At 38.4% G+C, this 20,179-nt stretch overlaps 3 protein-coding genes and 1 non-coding gene across 4 annotated transcripts; 1 reads left to right on the top strand and 3 right to left on the bottom strand.

The window, feature by feature from the left end:
• Positions 1-734: 734 nt before the first annotated feature.
• LOC147934511 (small nucleolar RNA R71) lies at positions 735-840 on the bottom strand. Its single transcript, XR_015573423.1, has one exon. It is a non-coding gene; the product is annotated as a small nucleolar RNA R71 (small nucleolar RNA).
• Positions 841-9,871: 9,031 nt separating this feature from the next.
• Positions 9,872-10,755, bottom strand: LOC104724234 (putative invertase inhibitor). The gene has a single exon (XM_087471025.1). It carries the CDS (start codon positions 10,548-10,550, stop codon positions 9,933-9,935), a length of 618 nt encoding a protein of 205 aa, XP_087327151.1. The 5' UTR covers positions 10,551-10,755; the 3' UTR covers positions 9,872-9,932.
• Positions 10,756-14,899: 4,144 nt separating this feature from the next.
• Positions 14,900-16,720, top strand: LOC104724233 (transmembrane ascorbate ferrireductase 2). Its single transcript, XM_010442693.3, has 4 exons — positions 14,900-15,333; positions 15,557-15,605; positions 16,030-16,229; positions 16,310-16,720. The coding sequence occupies exons 1-4, from the start codon at positions 15,187-15,189 to the stop codon at positions 16,604-16,606; spliced, it is 693 nt and encodes a 230-aa protein (XP_010440995.1). The 5' UTR covers positions 14,900-15,186; the 3' UTR covers positions 16,607-16,720.
• A 72-nt stretch (positions 16,721-16,792) lies between these two features.
• Positions 16,793-20,099, bottom strand: LOC104724232 (uncharacterized). Its single transcript, XM_087471268.1, has 7 exons — positions 19,409-20,099; positions 19,128-19,256; positions 18,581-18,942; positions 17,672-18,416; positions 17,487-17,583; positions 17,341-17,395; positions 16,793-17,202 (listed from the first exon to the last, which is right to left on the bottom strand). Exons 1-7 carry the CDS (start codon positions 19,899-19,901, stop codon positions 17,140-17,142), a joined length of 1,944 nt encoding a protein of 647 aa, XP_087327394.1. The 5' UTR covers positions 19,902-20,099; the 3' UTR covers positions 16,793-17,139.
• Between the last annotated feature and the right edge of the window lie 80 nt (positions 20,100-20,179).

Here is a 20,179-nt window from a genome sequence, read left to right on the forward strand (position 1 = left end):
TTTGTTCGAGGTTGTTAGATAAAACCACTTTATTGATTGGCTTGACTTGCATTGCCTTGAGTGCATCCTATCTATTTACAACAACCATTTGGATTAATAACCCTTTATACAACAATTGCATAGGGAATTGATACCCTGGGTGTAAAAAATCTATATCAATTTGGCGCTGTTGTCATTTGGTTGATTTATTTATTATGTTTAGGATTTCAAAACTTACTTCATCAAGTTCTTTTTATTTTATTTATTTTGGTACTGACTTCTTTGTCTTTTATGCTTGTTTGTTTTGTGTTTCAGGTACAACCTGATCACCAGGATCGCGTTGACCATCAAGGAGTGCATACGAAAACGATCCAAAGGTAGCCAAAGCAACAACCTGAGGTGGAAATGAATCAGAAAAACGGTCCAACTGCCCCTCAAGAGAGGAGCAACATTGGAGCTGGAGATGCTCCATCTACTCATACTCAGAGGCATGACATTGTGCCTCCTACTGTTCAGAACAACAAGTTTGAGATCAAGAGTTGTCTCATCCAGATGATCCAGAGCAACAAGTTTCATAGATTACCAATGGAGGATCCATTGGATCATCTAGATGAGTTTGATAGGCTCTGCAGCCTAACCAAAATTAATGGAATCGGTGAAGATGGCTTCAAACTGAGCCTAAGGAGTCTATCACCACATGAGAGGATTGTAGGAAGGGCTTCCTAGCTAATTTCTTCTCCAACTCCATAACTACAAGGCTGAGGAATGGCATCTCTAGCTTTTTCAGAAGAATAATGAAACGTTTGTCGAAGCCTTCGAACGTTTCAAGGGATATGCCAGTCGGTGCCCACATTATGGATTCAGCAATGCGTCCTTACTCAGCACCGTCTACCGCAGCGTTGTCCCTAAGATCAGAATGTTGTTGGACATAACTAGTAATGGCAACTTCCTCAACAAGGATGTTGATGATGGTTGGGCTCTTGTGGAGAACTTGGCTTAATCTGATAGTCACTACAATGAGGACTATGACCGGATAATCAAATCGCCAGGAAACAAAGACGAGAAGTATATAAGGGATATGAAAGCCCTTAACGACAAGTTGGACAAGATACTCCTCAGCAAGCGCACAACATCAGCTTTGTCTCTGACGAAGACTAGTCTCAGCAACAAGATCAGGAGACTGTGTAGAATGAAGATGTCAACTACATCAACAATCAGGATGGCTACAACAAAGGTTACAATCAGTACAATGCGAGTCCACCAAACCAAACTGTCCCATACAATAGAGGCTACAACCAATGACCTCAGTACCTTGGTCGCCCCCAACAACCCGATTTGGAACAAGACCTGCATAGCCACCTAAAACAAATTTTGCTAACTCAGACAAGTCAAACCATTAACACAGCAAAGAGATTCACTGACATGGACAGTCTCATCGCAACCACCACTAAGGGTCTGGACCATAATTTTGACACTATGAACTCCCGAATCAAGCAGGTTGAGGGCAAGATTACGTCTACCTTTGTTACACGCGCACCCACACTGCAATTGTCTTACACATTGGACGCATGTTACCAACCCGGGAAGCACCAAATACCATCACCTAGGACAGTGATGACATAGATGGGGATAATTTTGGTTAGGAAACAAATCAGCAGCTCCACCCGATCCAGCACCCGACTACTCGTGTACCTGATTGGGTTGACCCTCGATTAGAACTGAATCCTTCTAATAAGACAGGTGGCGAAAAGCAGAAGGAAATACACTTTATTCCCCCGCTTTACAAGCCGCCTTTACCATTTCCTGGGAGGTTTCACAAAGAATTTCTAGAGAAATACAAGGCCTTGTTCGACAAACAGATTAAGGAGGTTTGTATGCCTCTAATGGACGCATTTGCCCTCATACCTCCATACCAGAAATTCCTGAAAGATGTAGTGATAAAGAGAATCAAGCAAGTCCAATGGACGGTCATTGTAGTGACCCTCACTACGGGCTAAAAATTTTCCTGAGGAATTGACCCGAGAAGGGCTCAAAAAGGAAGAGAGATGGAGGCAGAAAGGAACTGCCGAGAGATGTCCGAGAAAAATTAAATCGAGCAACAGGCCGATTAATTAGTACATACCAGGGTATGTGGTACGCGCAGGACAGCGTATAGGAACGGACGAGTAGACGACCATGCGAACAGTACCGTAACCATGGAAGGTTACGGGAAACGAGAAGTAACCCGCTAAAATAATATTTTATTCAAAATGGAGTTAGTGGGTAATTAATTAATTAGTTTTAGTCGACTTTCCACTAACTACTTAATTAATCGAAAATGGAGTGAGTGGGAGATTAGTTTATTAAGAAATCGGCTAAGTGGGGAGGAATATTCTCCCACTCACATGAGAAGAAGAATGTGGTGATGACACCTCACTTCTTCGTTTTTGCCAAGTGTTGGCGAGAGAGAATGTGGAGCTGCCACATACCCCCCTGCGTGTGCTTCAAGTGCTTGCCCACACTCTCTATTTAAAGCCTCTCTTTTTCTCACATGGAGAGAAAAAGAGGAAGAAATTTCTAAAGGCTGTTGGCGAGAGAGTGGAGAAGAAAAGAGAGAATTTCTTCTAAGTATGAGAATAAAGAATTGTTGAGAGCTTCATCTGCGAGAAGAGATCTTGAAGCAAAGAAGAGATAGAGCTTGGGAAGCTGAAGATCTACGAAAATCAGTGAGTTTCAGGGAGGATATCTTCGATCTAGCTTGGTGTTGGTAGACCCAAGCTAGAGTCGATTTGCATGTGCATATAGTTGCATTCATCTTAATTTCTTGCTAGTTTTCTTGAAGTTTTGCATTTTGGTTAGGAGATTCCATGGTAAATCTCAAGCATTGATGTGGATATCCGCTTGATTGATGTGTTGCATGTGACGTTCCATGGTAGATCTCAAGCGTTGATATGGATATCCGCTTGAATGATCTATTGCATGTGAGGAATTCCCCTGATAGATCTCAAATGTTGATGTGGAAATCCGCTTGATTGATGTGTTGCATGTGAGGTTGTTCCATGGAAAATCTCAAGCGTTGATGTGAATATCCGCTTGATCGATCCTTTCCATGTGAGTTTGATCCATGGTGGATCTCAAGCGTTGATGGGGGAGATCCGCTTGATTGATCTATTGCATGTGAGGTTTTTGTTGGTTGTTGTTGCATTTTTTATGCATGTTGCGTGTTGTTGTTTTTGTTGAGGTTTATGATTCTTTAAGATTATAAACCTACAACCTTGTGAATTGGTTGGTCTTAGTGCGTGGCATTCGTTGATGTGGAGATCCGAACGGCCATAAGCGCACTAAGAGTGGAGATATGTCCGTCCTTCCTTGTGAAGTCGTTGCAGCATGCAGCCTAGCTATGCATGTTGTAACGAAGAGCTCAGTCATGGCTCGCTACCTTGACTGATGCTTACACGACGGTGTATTTGGGGTTTTATTCTGGTTGCATGCCTTTGTGGTTGCAATGCAGAGATAAAAGGGAAAGGAATGGAAGGCGGAATATCTGGGCCCTAGTAAAACTTGTTTAAAAACTATTCTTTTTATTCAAGTTTTGCGTGTTGCATTGATTGCTTGCGTGTGATTGTTTGCTTTGCTTACTTCCGCATGCTTTCTCTGATTGTTTGATTGTTGTGTGTGGTGATTGATTCCTTGTGATTTGGGGTGGGGTTGGGAATCTAATCTTCTGCAGGGACCCTGAGACTCACTAAGTAATTTTAGATTACTTATGATAGAATTTTGTCCTGCAGGTAACCACTAGAGAGAAGTTAGAGGGCGTGTTGTACGATAGGAGCCCGAAGTAGTTTTATTTTGTGTCTTTGTGTAAAAGAAAAAGTATGCATCTTTTTGTTAAAACCCATATGTAAAATCTTTTTGGCATTAGGCCTAGCCACAAACGTTATAAATTTTGGTATGTGACATATTATTTACTTGATAAAAATCGGTTTTATATTCGAGTGCGGGATATGGCTGAAGTGAACTAGTCCGGATTGGCTCAACACTTAGACGTCACGAGGGTTGCAAAGCCTAAGTGATGTCCATAGTGGTGGAAATATCATCGATGGACTGGTTAAAGGTCTAAATGGGTTTTAGAACCTCGGCTGGATCATTGGTGACTATTTCCACGGTAACGTCCGGGACTGTTCTGACCGGGGCTGGCCATAGCACGGTTCGGGGGCGTTACAACGGGTGGTATCAGAGCATGGTTATGATGCTTCGCCGAACTCGTATATTTTCTTATATTTTATTTATCGAGTCAAATGGTCGCATAAAGGCACTTAGGAATACTGGTTCGTTCAGCACTTTAGGTATATGGGATTAAGTACCTTGCTGTCGATGGTTGCAGATGTCCGGTCAAGGTTCGAGAGGAACTAGATCGAGGGACTCTTCACCAGAGCGAGGGGAGAGTAGGGAACAACCGTTTGGGAAAGAGGACCCTTGGGGTCAACGTTTGAGCCAGAGGAATGGGGTTCGCATGAGAGTAATGGGCCCTAGTATGATGATGAGTATGTTTACTACACACCAAGTGTTAGTGACATGTACAATTGGGGATGGGGATATCCCGGAGATACACTAATGTATTCTCCAGTGGCGTCTGCTCGTTATGAGACGCCAGAGTTTATGTATCCGCAACGTCAACGGCATACACCGGTTGAGCAGTACGCGACAACCAAATGTGGCTATTCCAGGTGGAGACCAGGGAGGTCAGGAAGGTGATAACAAAGCACCTAGAACATCGGAGACTCAACAAACTCTTTTGATGATTCAGACTCTCTTGACTCACATGCTACATCAACAGCAACATCAAAATCAAGGAGACCCGCTAGCTGAGACGTTGATGGGCTAGTTCGTGAGATTGGTGAAAATGATGAAGGATCTAGGTGTCCGAAAGTTCAAAGGAGAGACGGACACGATGCAAGCAGATCGGCGGCTACACAATCTGGAAATGCACTTTGATACGTCTGAATGCCCTATGGAGTACCGAAGGCGTATCGCGGTTAACTTGTTGGAGGAAGATGCAGGAGCATGGTGGGATACGGTGGTTTCTCGCTACCGCTTTGTGCCAAGAAGTTTCTGGACGTGTTTGTCATCATTTTCATCAACGACATCTTGTTTTATTCTAAGAGCCCTGAGGAGCATGCAATGCATTTGAGATTAGTTTTGGAGAAGCTGCGGGAGCAGAAGTTTGCTAAGTTGAGCAAGTGTAGTTTCTAGCAGCGGGAGATGGGTTTTGGGGGTCATATTGTTTCTACAGAGGGGGTTTCTGTAGATCCGGAGAAGATTCATGCTATCAGAGATTGGCCTAGACCGTAGAATGCCAAAGAGATCATGAGTTTTCTTGGTTTGGCAGGTTATTACAGGAGATTTGTACAGGGGTTTGCGAGCAAAGCACGTCCGATAACTAAGTTGACAGGGAAGGATGTTCCTTTTGTTTGGTAATAGGAGTGCGAGGAGGGCTTTACAATCCTAAAGGAGATGTTGACTACTACGCCAGTATTGGCTTTGCCTGAGCAGGGAGAAACCTATGTGGTTTATACAGATGCATCTAGAGTTGGTTTGGGGTGTGTGTTGATGCAGCATGGGAAGGTGATTGCCTACGCTTTGCGGCAGTTGTAGAAGCATGAGGACAAATATCCTACTCATGATTTGGAGATGGCTACTGTAATTTTTGCCCTGAAGATTTGGAGATCTTATCTTTATAGTGCAGAAGTACAGGTGTTTACAGATCATATGAGCCTGAAGTATATATTCACGGAGCCTGAACTGAACATGAGAAAGAGGCGGTGGATGGAGCTGGTGGCAGATTATGATTTGGAGATAGCCTATCACCCTCGTAAGGCTAACTTGGTTGTAGATGCTCTGAGTCGGAAGAGGGTAGCTTCGGCTCAGGAGCAGGACATGGATTCTCTGGTAGGAGAGATTAGTGCATTGAGGTTGTGTGCTGTTTCTCAGGAGCCGTTGGGTTTGGAGGCGGTTGATAGAGCAAACCTTCTAAGCAGGGTGCGGTTGGCTCAGGAGAAGGATTTGGGGTTGGTGATGCCTCTAAGGATGTTGATTCAGAGTACCAGGTCTCAGCTAATGCTACCATATTGGTGCACGGACGGATTTGTGTGCCCAAGGATGAGGAGTTGAGGCAGGAGATCCTGAGAGACGCTTATGAGAGCATGTTTTCTATTCATCTAGGAGCGACTAAGATGTACCGTGATCTCAACAGGTAGTATCTATGGGTCGGGATGAAGAAGGATGTAGCTAGTTGGGTCGCGAGGTGCGATGTGTGTCAGCTATTGAAGGCTAAGCATCAGGTTCCAGGTGGATTGCTAAAGAGTATGCCCATTCTAGAGTGGAAGTGAGATATGATCACGATGGACTTCGTGGTAGAATTTCCAGTGTCTTGGACCTTTGGTGTTATTTGGGTCATTGTAGACCGGTTGACTAAGTCGGCACATTTTCTGGCCATTAAGAAGACGGATGGAGCAACGGTCTTGGCTACGAAATATGTGAAAGAGATAGTCAGGTTTCATGGGGTCGCAGCGAGTATTGTGTCTGATAGGGATTCTAAGTTCACTTCGGTGTTCTGGAAGGCATTTCAGGCAGAGATAAGCACTAAGGTGCATATGAGTACAACTTATCATCCCCAGACGGATGGACATTCAGAGAGGAGGATCCAGACGTTGGAGGTTTTGTTGAGGATGTGTCTGTTGGATTGGGTGGCCATTGGATGGATCACTTGTGCTTGGTAGAGTTTGCTTACAACAACAGTTACCAGACGAGTATTAGGATGGCTCCTTATGAGGCTTTGTATAGGAGGTCATGTCGTACATCGTTATGCTGGATTCAGGTGGGGGAGAGAAGCATGTTCGTGGCAATTTTTACTCAGGAGACCTCGGAGAAGATTCGGGTTTCGAAGCTGAACATGAGGGAAGCTCAGGATCGGCAGAAGAGTTATGCCGATAGGCGGAGGAGAGATCTTGAGTTTCAGATAGGAGACAGAGTGTACCACAAGATGGCCATGTTGCGGGGTCCGAACAGGTCATCGGTTTTTGGCTAAGATTCCTGAGGATCTTCAGCCTAACATGACTTTGGAGGCGAGACCAGTGAGGGTTTTCGAGAGGAGGATCAAGGAACTTCGGAAGAAGAAAATTCCTTTGATGAGAGTCCTTTGGGACTGTGATGGTGTAGAGGAGCAGATTTGGGAGCCGTAGGCGAGGATGAAGGGAAGGTTCAAGAAGTGGTTTGAGAAGCAGGGCGCGTCTGAGCTTGTCTAGTCTGGTCCCAGTTGTAGTCTGTGGCTAGAACGGGAATGGAGTATTCCAGTCCATCTCTCTTGATACTTGGCCGCTTATTGGTGGTTGGTTGTGCGACTAAGTACCAAGTTGAGGTGGTGTTCAGGATATGAGTTTTCGTGAAGGCGCACTACTAAATTAAAAGAGAAAGTTTCTAAAAATAGAAGTTTCCAGATGGCATCATACTTGTTTGCACAAGGCCGTGTGGGCCCAACTCATGTGATACCGATAGCTCGATCGACTTTGTGGCCAGAGAGTGGGAGTGGTATGTTTGCTTCGGATGACGATCTGAGAGCGCGTTTTAGGGTGACGACCCAAGAGCGGGATTTTGAGACTCCCTAGATACCGTAGTTGTGAGCCGCACTCGGTAGTGAGTCGGTATGTCTCGAGGGTTACGACCTGAGAGCAGGGGGAGTTAGTGTGAGTGACTTCCTGGAGCCGTAGCTTAAGGTGGTTAGCCTGATAGCGAGCCGGCATTATTCATTGGTTTCGACCGCGGACGGGGAAAGCACTGAGTTGTGAGCAAATGATGTTTAGGATGTGTGCGGGCTGTTGCGACAGTGGCACGAAAATCTTGGTTGATGGTGTTTAGTCCGACCGGAGGACGTGCAGGCCGTGTTAACGGTGGCACAAAGGTCCTTGGCGGATGAACGGTGCTGCGGGATTCGAGGATGAATCCTTGTTGGTGGGGAAGAATTGTAACATCCGCGAACCAAGTAGTGTTATTTGGGGATGGGTGTCAATCGACACCAGGGGGTGTGTCGATCGACACCAGGGGGTGTGTCGATCGACACCAGCTTTTCTGGTTCGACCAGATTGTTTAAATTCATGATTTTTGGTTTGGTTTGGTTTATTTGGGTTGTCCAAACCGGGTATATAAGCGGAGAAGCGACGAAAGTGAGGATTTTTGGGTTGTTTGGTCGCCGCTTGAGAGAAGAAAAGAGAGAAAAAGAGAGAAAGCGTTTGAGAGTGTTCTTGAGAGATTTTGGCTTGTTCTTGGTGGTTTTTGGTGAGATTTGTTGCTGTGGAAGGGAGTGTGGTTGCTGGGAACGAAGTAGAAGCTTTTTAAGGTGTTGTTTCCACCGTTTCTCAATCAAATCTTCCTATAAAAGAGGTGAGTGCATGACCATGGCTTGTCTGAGCTTGAGAATTCTATGTTTTATGTTCTTTGAGTTGTTTAATTGATTCCTTGCTTGCTTGTCGTCAATTTGGGGTTTATATGGCCTTATGTGGCATGTGGAAGAGTTTGGGACGCTTGGGAATCGTTTGGAGGCGGAGATCTGCAATGGAGCTTCAGGGAAGACGATGTTCGACATTAGTGTCGATCGACACCATTGGTGCGCCGGTCAACACCAGAGCGAGGACAGCTCGAGAATTCTATGGAGTGTCGATCGACACCATGTGGAGGTGTCGGTCGACACCAACTTTAGTTTGATGATTGCTTGCTTCCTGGTTTGATTGTATTTGTTTGATGATTGTTTGACATTGGATTATCAATTGCTTGTGTATAGCCCAGTAGATGGAAGGATTGACTCACTGAGTGTTTATGACAATACTCATGCATTTCAATTTGTGTTTGTGGTGCAGGTAAAGGCAAAGTGTGATCGTGGCTTCAAGGCGATGAGGAGGAGGATGTTCTAGAGGCTTGATTGATTGTGGTCTAGCTATTTTTAGGTTGCTAGAATTGAGTTGATGGAATATTGTAGGATGTTGAAATTTGGTTATTGACTTGTTGGTTATTGGATTATTTATTGTTGGAATCTGGAATCTTTATTGGTTTAATGGAATTGTTTGGTTATTTGATTTTGTTGGTTGTTGTTAGGTTGTTAGTGGGTATGAGACCACTAGAAAATTATTCTTATTATAGAAAATACGAGAATGATTGTTTCAATAATATTTAATAATCAAAGGTCACAGATTTTGGAAAACAAAATGGGAATCAAATTATTGTATTTTCGCTTGCAAAAGATTTAGAGATAAAATATTTTCAAAACACAATAGAACGTGTGGTTAAATATATTATAGTTTCCATATTGATTGCTGTATTTTTTTTAGTTGAAATTAAATGTAAAATATTTAAAAAACAAAATATGAATTAATGCTATTTTTGGAAATTAACTTTGTAAATAAATTTTTAAATAAGTACAAATAAAAGGCTAGAACCCAAATTTTTTTTTAAAACTGTATATATAGATTTGAAATGATACACGAAGATAGATATAATATTTGTTTAATATTTCTTATTTTTTACCCTATTAAAGTATTGATTAGAGTTAATAAATGAGAAAAAACAAATAATTAACTTTTAAACAAAATTATTAAGAGGTGTTAAATCTTTGCCTTGAGTTTGAACTTTTTGGTAGATGTTGAGAGAGCGAGTATTAGAATTATCCGGTTATCAGATCCTTTAATGTATTTGGTTTCCTGGTTAATACCGGTTTATAGAAGTTCCTGTGTGTGGAAGATGTAATAACGAATATTGTGAACATTTAATGCATTAGAGATATATTTGTTACGCTATCCCTTATCCTTTTGTCGCTTTCGATATACGTTGTCACAAAATAATTTGCATTAAAAAATAAACAAAAACCTTTAAAAAAATGTCCTCACCATACATGCTATTATCATTTATTCAAACAAATTGAAAACGATTTAGAGAGATACAGATGTTGTGACAGAAGCAGACATCATATTGATTATACAAAGAGCAATCTGACCAAATTCAAACAATTTGTGATTCTCACTCCCAACAGGAGACGTCCAGGTCATCTCACCACCACCACCACCACCATCACCATCACCATCACCGTCGTCTCTTTCTCTAAACCCGTTCTCACACGTGACAGCAGATTCCATGGCGGCGCTCACCATCACGTTCACCGTCCCCAACTCTTTCCTCGTAATAAAAACCCTAACTGCCTCCTCCAATCTATCCGTAGCGTCCTCGTAAAGCTCAAGGCAGTCACGGAGGCAAGCACCGTGGAAACCACCGTCGTCGTCAAGAATCAGAAGCTGCTGAATGGTGGAAGCGGTTGCGGTGGCGTTGTCGAGAGCTTGGAGCATTGGAACTAGGGCTAGAGAAGATAGATTGGTCGGAGAAGGAAGAGCTATGGGAGAGTTGTTGAGAGAGGAGACGCAGAAATTGTAGTCGAAGATCTTGGATTTGGCTGCACAAGATTTGCAGGTTTGCGATATGATATCGGTTGTTGAGTTTGCTTGTGAAACAAGGAAGAATAAGAAGATGGGGAAGAAGACTTGAGAGAGCTTCATTGTCTTTTGTTTGGTTTAATATATAGAAAGATCAATGTGTACTAACGACGTCATATTTGTGTTGTGGGAAACTGGGAATATTTGACGATTTGAGATGGTTGAGTATAATGAACGATACGTTTCACTTGCTTGTACTCTAATACAATTGTATTGCTCATATTCAATTATAAGAAAATTCCAACAAAAAAAAAAACAGAATATTTGAAGAAAATCAACGAAGTAGTCAAATTTCATTATTGCATTTGCAATCACTTTTGAAAAGTAGTGACTGCAAATTCAAAGCTTAAAATCTTATTTTTGGTTTATTTTATGCAAACATTTATTCAAATTTGAGACCAAATTAAAATAAGCTTAAAATCTTATTTTTTGATTCCTAATCCACATTAGATAACTTCATACAAAACTTCCACAAATGCAATTCAACACAAGGTAACCACATAACTTAACCATTCTACACATCAAATAAAGTAATAAACCATAATTTAACTAGACCAAAATATAATTAAAAGAAGATTTAACTAAACCAAAAATTAATTAAACCATTCTTTGATTTAATTAATAAATCGACCAACTTAGTAAACCAATTAAATTAATTTCACTCTACTCCAATTCCCAACATACACTCAAATCTTCTAATTTTCCGCGACACCACATACAATATTTTCAATAATGTCAAAGATGAAACCATATGTGCTCAATTTGTTTAATGAAATATATAGGACTTTATGCTTATATTAATTCATATACTGTATGCACATTTTATTTTGTGCATTTGTATATGATGTCAACGATGAACTCATGTTTTTAATGTAAATTCCATTTATCCAACGTTTTCGTATCAATTAATTCATATAGTGTGAGATGTACTTTGTTAATGAAATGTTGAACTGAAATGAGTATTGTCGCATAAATCTTTTATCAGTGTTAAACATGACTTTAGATGCATGTCGATTATTTTTTTTATTTTTTTTAAATTAATGTTAAATTATTTTCAAAAGAAAAACTTTTATTACATACAAATCAATGAGAAACTTTTTTTTATAAAAGATTCAAACAAAGATCATTTATCCTTGTGCTCTTCTTGTTTCAAACCAATACCGGATTTCATCTTCGTATATAGAGTGGCCTCCGCTGTTTAGTGTGCTTAATCTGTTTCGGATGCATGTCGATTATTGTACATGTAATATTGAGAGAATATGTGTATTCTTATATATAACATTTATGTATTTACTAGTTGTTGGTGTAGATAAAGAGTTTGAAGAAAACAATTTCACCCAAATTCATGTACAATTTGACTTTGACGATGAAAATAAACAAAAGAATTTTTTTATAGGATATTCATAATATCTTACTACAGTTTTTTCATGCATATTTTCCATTCATTTGTGCATCTTCTACTTACTTTTTTTTTTTTTTTTTTAATTACTAAAAGGTTCCGGGCCAAGACCCCTACATCCCCTCAAGCCATGGACCAGAGCATTTTATATGGTCCCCTCCCAAGCGTCGTCCCTCGAACCAGCGACCTCTAGACTTTGCCAAATAATCTTTACCAGTTGAGCTATCGATGCTTGGTATCTTCTACTTACTCTTCAAGTGTGTGGTTAGGTGACATTAACTGTTATTTCTTTCAAATTAGCAGTTTTTCTTTAGTAATTAACTTTTTCTGTATTCAAATGATGGTACAATGTTACTAAACAAAACTACTGTATTCGTATTATCTTTATCATTGTTTATATGGTTTCTTCAATGTTAATATTATTGTAATCATTTTGTACAAAAAAGCTATATAAAACAAAATTATTATATATTAAAAAGAATTTTCTACTTCAATATTACATACATTTTCATAGTTCATAGTAAAATTATATATATTAATTTACATGGAATAATTAAATATGAGATTTTAATTAAAATTGTATTGCATTTTACAAAATATACTAGGTAACAACCCGCACATAGTACGGATAAATCAATTTAAATAAAATTATTATGACTAAAATTATTATTTTGAATCTAAGATTAGTTTTTGTAAAACAAAATATGTAACTAAAGTTTTTGTTTGTTTTATTTAAATTTCGGTTTATTTTGTGTAAAACACATGTGAAATATATATTTTAACGTGGAAAATAATTTTAATTTGGTGAAAAAGTTTGTTTGAAATTTATTTTAATAAATCATGAGTAATTATTATGTTTTTAAAAAATATATTTTGTTGTTTTTTAAAGGAGTATTATATAGATTCAAATTAAATGACTACAAATGGTTTTAGTTTATCTAATGGAATTTGATTTAAATCTATAATGGCATAGATGTAATTAATATTAATTAATGAGGGTTATTTGCTCAAATGTGTTTCGAGCTATCTGACTATGACACATCAGCATTTTTTGCAAGAATGTTTCTCTATTAATATATAGGGGATGTTTGTATCTAACAATAATAACTTATCAAATTTATAAGTTTTAAACTTGTATTCATTTAGACACAATTTTGTTGTTTTGTGCATTCGTAAGAACAATCTTCTTCGTAATTTATACCATCTTCATAGTTGTTTCTCAAATAATGAATTCAAAAAGTGTATTGTCGTTTAAATTTTTTTATTAATGTTAAGCATTACTTATGTATGACTTATCCTGGTAATATTTGGTGAATAAGTGCATTTGGATTAAAGCTACAGTACCTATTTCTAAACCATTAACCATTTTTTTAAAAAAGCATGTCAAATAATATATAAGTTAAGAATATTGAAAAAAAACTAAAATAGACTTTGTTATGCCCACTTCCTCCATCTTACCCATCTATAATCTCTGGTCATTTATAATGAGAAAATTTTCCACTTTCTTTAATGCTGACCACTATACTAGTAAAAACTAAAAACTAATTTCATGTTTTTCCTCATCTAGACTACTTATAAAAAATACTCAAATTTGAGATATACTCAAATAAGTGTATAACCTTTTAAAAGCATACACAAACTACCTTTACACATGTATAAATTATAATTAATAATGTATAAATATTTTTAAAACATTATAAACTAGGAGATATCCCGTGCTACGTTTTTTTCCAGAAAATTATAGTTGTATATATTTTTTAAAAAGATTATTTTGTATGAGACAGTGTCTACTTTTATATTGCAATTGTTAGATAAATCTACATTTTTTTATTTGGCATATACAGTTTCATTTTGTATGTATGTTAAAGCCATAGACAGTCAGAAATCAAAATCATGGTCGATCTTTTTCAAGCTATTGAATCAGCAAGAGTTTTTGAATAGTCAGGGGTACTCGATAAAAGATGGCTGGCATTCACCAGTATGTGTGGATCCGCTGTAGGGGTTGGTTCAGCCAGCCAACGACCGGCACTTGCCAAATAAGCATATCGAGTGATAGAAGGAAGAAACAAATAGCATGTAGAATACATACATGACATAATAAGTCACAATTGCGTAACTGAATTTAGTATGATATTTTAAAGTAGTAATTATAATATTATTATTATAATAGTAACTATAATATTGTAATTTTGAACAAATATAATTTTATTAATTTATCAACCATAGAAATTTGATTTTACCAATCCACCGATATAAAACACGTATGAACATATTTTTCGATATATTAAATAATATATCTTTGTGCTTAAAAATTCAAATTACAACATATGCGAAAAAAACTACATATGTATTAATATATTTATTAGTAATTATATGTATTATATGATATTTTGAATAATTTGTAAATTAAAATATTAATAAAATCTTTCAAATATAGTTATTAAAAAATGGTATACTTCGCTATGAAAACTTACTTTTTAAAATTTAGATTGGTTAACAATTTTTAAAAAATGAATTAATAATTTTTATCCATAATTAATTAGAGAAAGAAAGTTAATTATTATTTTTTGGAAACTAATAATTATTTCAAAGATTGTATTAGTCTAATATTTAAATTACATTGAGATTTATTATAAGAAAACCCTGAAGAAGAAACAAGCTTCAATGCTTGAGAGGCACTCGAATCACAACTTATTTTTCGGGTGAACCCTTTATAAGTGTAGCTAAAACAAGGGTACCTTAATTAAAAATTAAACATTTGCTTACATTGGCAAATATTCTTCAAGAAAATGTGTAAAGTTGTATGGGTAATCTTGATTTAATGGTTTAGATATGTTATAAAAACTTTTAAAATCTATTGTAAAACTTTATAAAAAAAAATTTTAATATCTTGTAAAACTTATAAATATGTTTTAAAATATTTTAAAATTATCTTATGAAATTTTATAAAAACCTTCTAAAATTTTATTAAAACTTATTGCAAACTTTATATTGAAGATGAAGACATATTGCAATTGCAATTTTATTTTTTTTTCTTTTTTTTAATTTCGAAGAAATAGATAGCTCATCAACTCAAGCGAAGTATATCTAATTAAAGGAGAAGAAAAAAAAAAAAGCAATAAAAATAATATTTCTGGCAAATCACTGTGGTTTGGTTTGGTTGACCTCAAAGTAGAGTTAATTGCAATTCACCGCATCGCCGATCTTAAAACAGAGGATTCAGAAATCTCCAAAATTCGACTAAAAAAAACTAAAAACCCTTATTTTGATCGCTGTTCGCATTTCTGGGCATCACAATATATGGCTGTTCCGATGCTTGGTGGGTTTCCGATCTTCTTGGTAGTGAGGGTTTTGGGTTTCATTATTGCGGCTTTGGTTCTGACATGGACTGTTCACTACAGAGGAGGCTTAGCTCTTTCTTCCGACAACAAAGATCACATCTTTAATGTATATATATCTCTCTCTCTTTCGAATCTTGTTTTTTTTATAGAAATTGGGAATTAGATTGGATGAAAATGTTCATGGCTTCATATTTCCTTATATTGTGTGTGTTGGAGATATTGAAATTTGGATTAACCAAGTTATGATGATCTGAAGCTTAAATTTGGGAGGTGTAATGTTGTTGACCCAAGATGTATCTGATGATGTAAGATATCTTTGTTTGTGCTAGGTTCATCCAGTGATGATGGTGATTGGACTCATACTCTTCAATGGCGAAGGTACGCGAACAAACTCCTTTCACATGTTTCCTAAATGCTTTAGATATACTTGTTCCACATAATCATGTTGACATTATTGATTCGTGTTAGAGTTTATAGGAGTTTAAGGTCTTGACTTCATAATTTAGACTTGAAATTTGTATGATCTTCTGTAAACTCATTCTAATGTCAAGAGGTTTAGTATTCATTGTATAGGTTTTCATGGTTCGATTACCGCATTCTCCTTTGGTAAAGAAACTGGACCGTTATGTTCTTTGAGTTGTCTTTTCTAACATTTGAATACATATATGTCAAGCGGTTTAGGATTCATAGTATCAGTTTTCTTGTTTACGTACTGTATTCTTAGTTCGTCAAAGAGACCATGTCTGGTCTTTTCAGTCTTTTTTTTGTTTCTAACTTGTTGGGGTACATTGAAATTATGCAGCAATGTTAGCATACAAGTCATTTCAAGGTACAAAGAACTTGAAGAAATTGGTTCATCTTACACTGCAATTCACAGCATTTATTCTAAGCCTTATCGGAGTATGGGCGGCTCTCAAGTTCCATATTGACAAAGGGATAGAAAATTTCTACAGTCTCCATTCATGGCTCGGCCTTGCTTGCCTCTTTCTCTTTGCCTTCCAGGTACACTCTCTTCTCTTAAAACGATAATCTTCATTACTCGAATAATTAACCAAGAACTTAAAAGCTATTATTACAAACAGTGGGCTGCAGGGTTTGTGACCTATTGGTACCCGGGCGGTTCAAGAAATAGCCGAGTCAGTTTGATGCCATGGCATGTGTTCTTAGGGATTTACATATATGCATTGGCCTTGGTGACTGCAACCACAGGGATACTTGAGAAGTTGACGTTCCTGCAAGTTAATCAGGTGATAACTCGGTATTCCACAGAGGCAATGTTAGTCAACACAACGGGAGTTCTGATTCTTGTTCTTGGCGGTTTTGTGATACTCGGTGTGGTTACTCCGGTTAATGGCAAGGATCAAGTTCTCACACAATAGAGTGAAACCTCCAAAAAATCTCTTTTAACATTTCGACCTATCAAAACATTGCTACTTTTAGAGACGATTTGTGATGTAATTGAGTCTTTTTTGAAGTGATTTTATGGCGGTGCATATCCTATTCGATTACATTTTTACAAGCAAAGCTTGATAACACATGAAAGCATATAGGGAAGACTAAACCAAAAAAAAAAAACAATTGGCATAGAATCTGAGAGAGATTTGTATCAACCTCCATGAAAAGATGGAGAATAAGAGAAGCCTCACTCATACATCACAGACAAAAGAAAAACATCAACGATACCGATAAAATTTTCCCGGAGAGGCGGATGATGGAATCGCACTCTTCACAGAGTCAAAAAGTTTCTAAAAACATGTCAAGGCCAAAAAAAAAATGAATCCGGTACTCAGGAAAAGAAGCGGATGAGGGAGACAGTGCCGGTAGTTATTCTATGCGGGGTTGTGACGAGAAGAGCCTGAGCTAGAGGAAGGGGTTGGAGACGAAGAGCTTTCGCAAAAATGAGCTTTGTTGCTTAGACAAGCAAATGTTCTTTCTGATATTCTCTCACGATGACAGGGACACTTGTGGGAGGTACCTGAAAAAGAAAACATGGTCAGTGTTCGATGGTTTGAGATTCTGAATGAATTGAGAAACTGTGTTGCATGAGTTCTGTTTAAGGATGCGACTTGAGGACTCTAATGCTCTGTTTTTAAGAGGCGATGATTAATCTTACCATGCCATAATCTGTGATTATCATGGAAATGTAATCTGAAGGTGTAGCATCATACCTGTCATTAGAAAAATCACAAACGGGTTTAGTGGCAGAGAAGAACAGTTTTAACAGAACATAGTTTCACTTCTCTGATCACACAAGCTTACACCAAGTTCAAAAACTGCAGGTTTGCGTTGTTGGTCAAGCCATCTAAGTAGTTTATGTCTTCTCTTCCATGAACTTTTGAAATAGCATTTGGATCACCTAAAGGTTAAAAAAGTAAGAAATTCAATTGAGGTAAAACAAAATCAAGGGAATGTAAGATATGATTAAGAGGGATGGTAATGCATACCAAGCTCATTGGAGCATATTGAATCCAATTGCACCCTCTCATGGAACTTGTAGGCTTCACAACATACAAGCACAGGAACACGAAATGCACTTGCAACCATTGCAACACAAGCAGTCCCAACCCTTGAGTAAACTGTTCCGTTAGATAAAACTGATGAGGCGCCCAAAAACACTTTGGTGACTTCGTGCATGATATATGAAATGGCATTTATATGAGTGTATGTACAGCTAATGCCTCGTTTGATCAATCTACGAAGCAGTAGCTGCCCTTCAAGCTTTGGGCGAGAATCCACTACCAAGACACGAAACTTTTTCTTGAGTTCATGTGCATGTAATAATATCATCTCAACAGCAGTTGGAGATCCGTATGTCAAAAGGACGTCACCGTCTCTTATTTTAGTAACAGCATGTTTGACTATCACCATATCTGCTCCTATGATCTTGTCGTTAATGAACCGTTCAATATCTGACTGAAGAGCAGCTTTTGCTTCGGATTCAGAAAGTGTTATAGGCAGCTTTGCAATTCTGTTTTTCACAAATCGGATTGCGTTTCCCATGCTAATCGAAAGCGGACGGCATTCTATGAGGAAAGAGACGTAGCTACTTATTTTCGCAGTCATGTCCCTGTTAAGATTCTTCTCAGGCGGTGTCGAATAATCTTTGACAACCTCTTGAAATGCTTGGAGCATCGCAATACACCTGGCATTGCCACCAGAGATATCCCCAGAAAGATATTGAAGACCAACCTGATAACCACAACAACTGATACTCATTCAGTACACAAGTAACATTCATCTTAAAGCAACAATAGCAACCACTCCTTAGAACAAACGGTTCCTTGTCTTTACAAAGAGATTATTAAAAGTATATTACAAGCACAACCCAAATAATATCAAGAGAAAACAAATACCTTGTACACAGCAGGATGCATAGGGTCAAGTTGAAAGAATTTGGTCTCGAGATCAGGAAGTTGAGTACCATGTTCATACTGAGGCAAATGCCTAAATAGCTCAACCCTGTTTTTAGCCTCGGTCTGTTTTACAACAGCACGTCTTTTCGCCTTCACGACTCTACTTTCATCATCATACTGCATGCGGGGATGAGGAGCATCTTTCTTTCTATCTTTCTCAGATGGACCTCCCTTCTTCTCAGTTACTCCAGCAGCTACAGAAACCTCATTCTTCTGAGTAGACGGCTTTGCTGGTTTAGCAACTTTAACACTGGTTGAAGCCACCGAGGCTGAGGTCCCTGGTGGTACCTTCCCACCATCAGCTGATATAGCACAGTATTAATTAAACAGACTGATCAAGATATTGCAAAATGCACAACGATAACACAAGAGAGCAACCAGCTACTTCATCCAATGAAAGCGTAAAAGCAATGCTATATACTAAGCTGACGAAACATTCTTTGTGATAAAGTCACACACTGTTACAATTCGAAAAAAAAAAAAGCACCTTTTGCAGCTGCTTTAGCAGCTCTCTGAGCTTCTTGAATAGCTCGTCTCTCAGCTTTTGTAGTTTTCTCTTTCAATGACTTGGGATTCTTCTTCTGGTCACTCTGCACCTCCATGCCACTAGCCTTCTCTGCAATTTAATCATAAGAACAACATTGCGATTTCCATTAGCCTTCACTATCCTAAAGAACCAAAAGTTTATGATTTCAAAACTCAATCACTACAACTACAAACAAAGCAAAATCAATGAAATTAATGATTCCAAGATCAAAGTGACAGTACCAGCAAGTCCAGGAGGCATGGTAACGACGGAGACAGTGGTTAATCCACTGGCAGGAACACTACTAGATTTAGCCGCGGCCATAGAATCCATCCCGATACCAGGAAGCGACGACGCAACCGGAGCAGACGATTTGACGAAACTACCCCTGGAATGGCGTCCAGGAGACGCCGTCGTTGATCCGTCAGGGAAATCGCGGCGGTTGGAGTAAGAAAACGAAGAAGGAGAGACGGCTGAGGAAGCACCAGCGGCGGCGCCGCGGAGAGGGAAGGTATCAGAGGAATTGAGACGAGGAGGAGGAATCATGACTGGGGAGAGTGAGTTACCGGAAGGAGAAATGGTGGAAACGGGAGGAGAAGAAGCGGATGCGGGGATCGGGTCGGTTTGTTGTTGTTGTTGTTGAGTAGAAGAAGAATCGGGTTGAGACGATGTGAAGAAACCAACTTGTCGGACCTTTGGGTCGACTACGGCGCGAGGATTCCGTCGAGACTCCATCGCGGCGTTGGAGAAGAAGCTAATTTGCCTTTTCTTGGTGAAGAAGATGACGGAATTATTATGAATTCTTTTTCGTTTTTGGGGATCGAATAAAAACGGAGAATAGGGTTCTTTTTATTTTAATTATAATTAATTTACGTGATAATATTTTTTGTTTTGTTTGAGATTAATCCGATGTTGCAGTAGTCCCAGTCACACACTAAACAATCTTCATTTGTTCTTCTGTCTGTTTAGTAATTTAGTATTAATCTATTTACGTTCCTTATTTTATAAGAACA

This window comes from Camelina sativa, chromosome 11 (genome assembly GCF_030686135.1).
Source record: "Camelina sativa cultivar CO46 ecotype springtype chromosome 11, ASM3068613v1".
NCBI lineage: Eukaryota > Viridiplantae > Streptophyta > Magnoliopsida > Brassicales > Brassicaceae > Camelina > Camelina sativa.

Coding starts and splice junctions, on each gene's coding strand:
- LOC104724234 (XM_087471025.1), bottom strand. CDS start 10,550: ATGAAGCTCTCTCAAGTCTTCTTCCCCATCTTCTTATTCTTCCTTGTT.
- LOC104724233 (XM_010442693.3), top strand. CDS start 15,187: ATGGCTGTTCCGATGCTTGGTGGGTTTCCGATCTTCTTGGTAGTGAGG. Junction 15,334..15,556: donor ACAAAGATCACATCTTTAAT/GTATATATATCT, acceptor TGTTTGTGCTAG/GTTCATCCAGTGATGATGGT. Junction 15,606..16,029: donor CATACTCTTCAATGGCGAAG/GTACGCGAACAA, acceptor GAAATTATGCAG/CAATGTTAGCATACAAGTCA.
- LOC104724232 (XM_087471268.1), bottom strand. CDS start 19,901: ATGGAGTCTCGACGGAATCCTCGCGCCGTAGTCGACCCAAAGGTCCGA. Junction 18,417..18,580: donor TGCATCCTGCTGTGTACAAG/GTATTTGTTTTC, acceptor TGTGGTTATCAG/GTTGGTCTTCAATATCTTTC. Junction 17,584..17,671: donor AATATGCTCCAATGAGCTTG/GTATGCATTACC, acceptor TTTAACCTTTAG/GTGATCCAAATGCTATTTCA.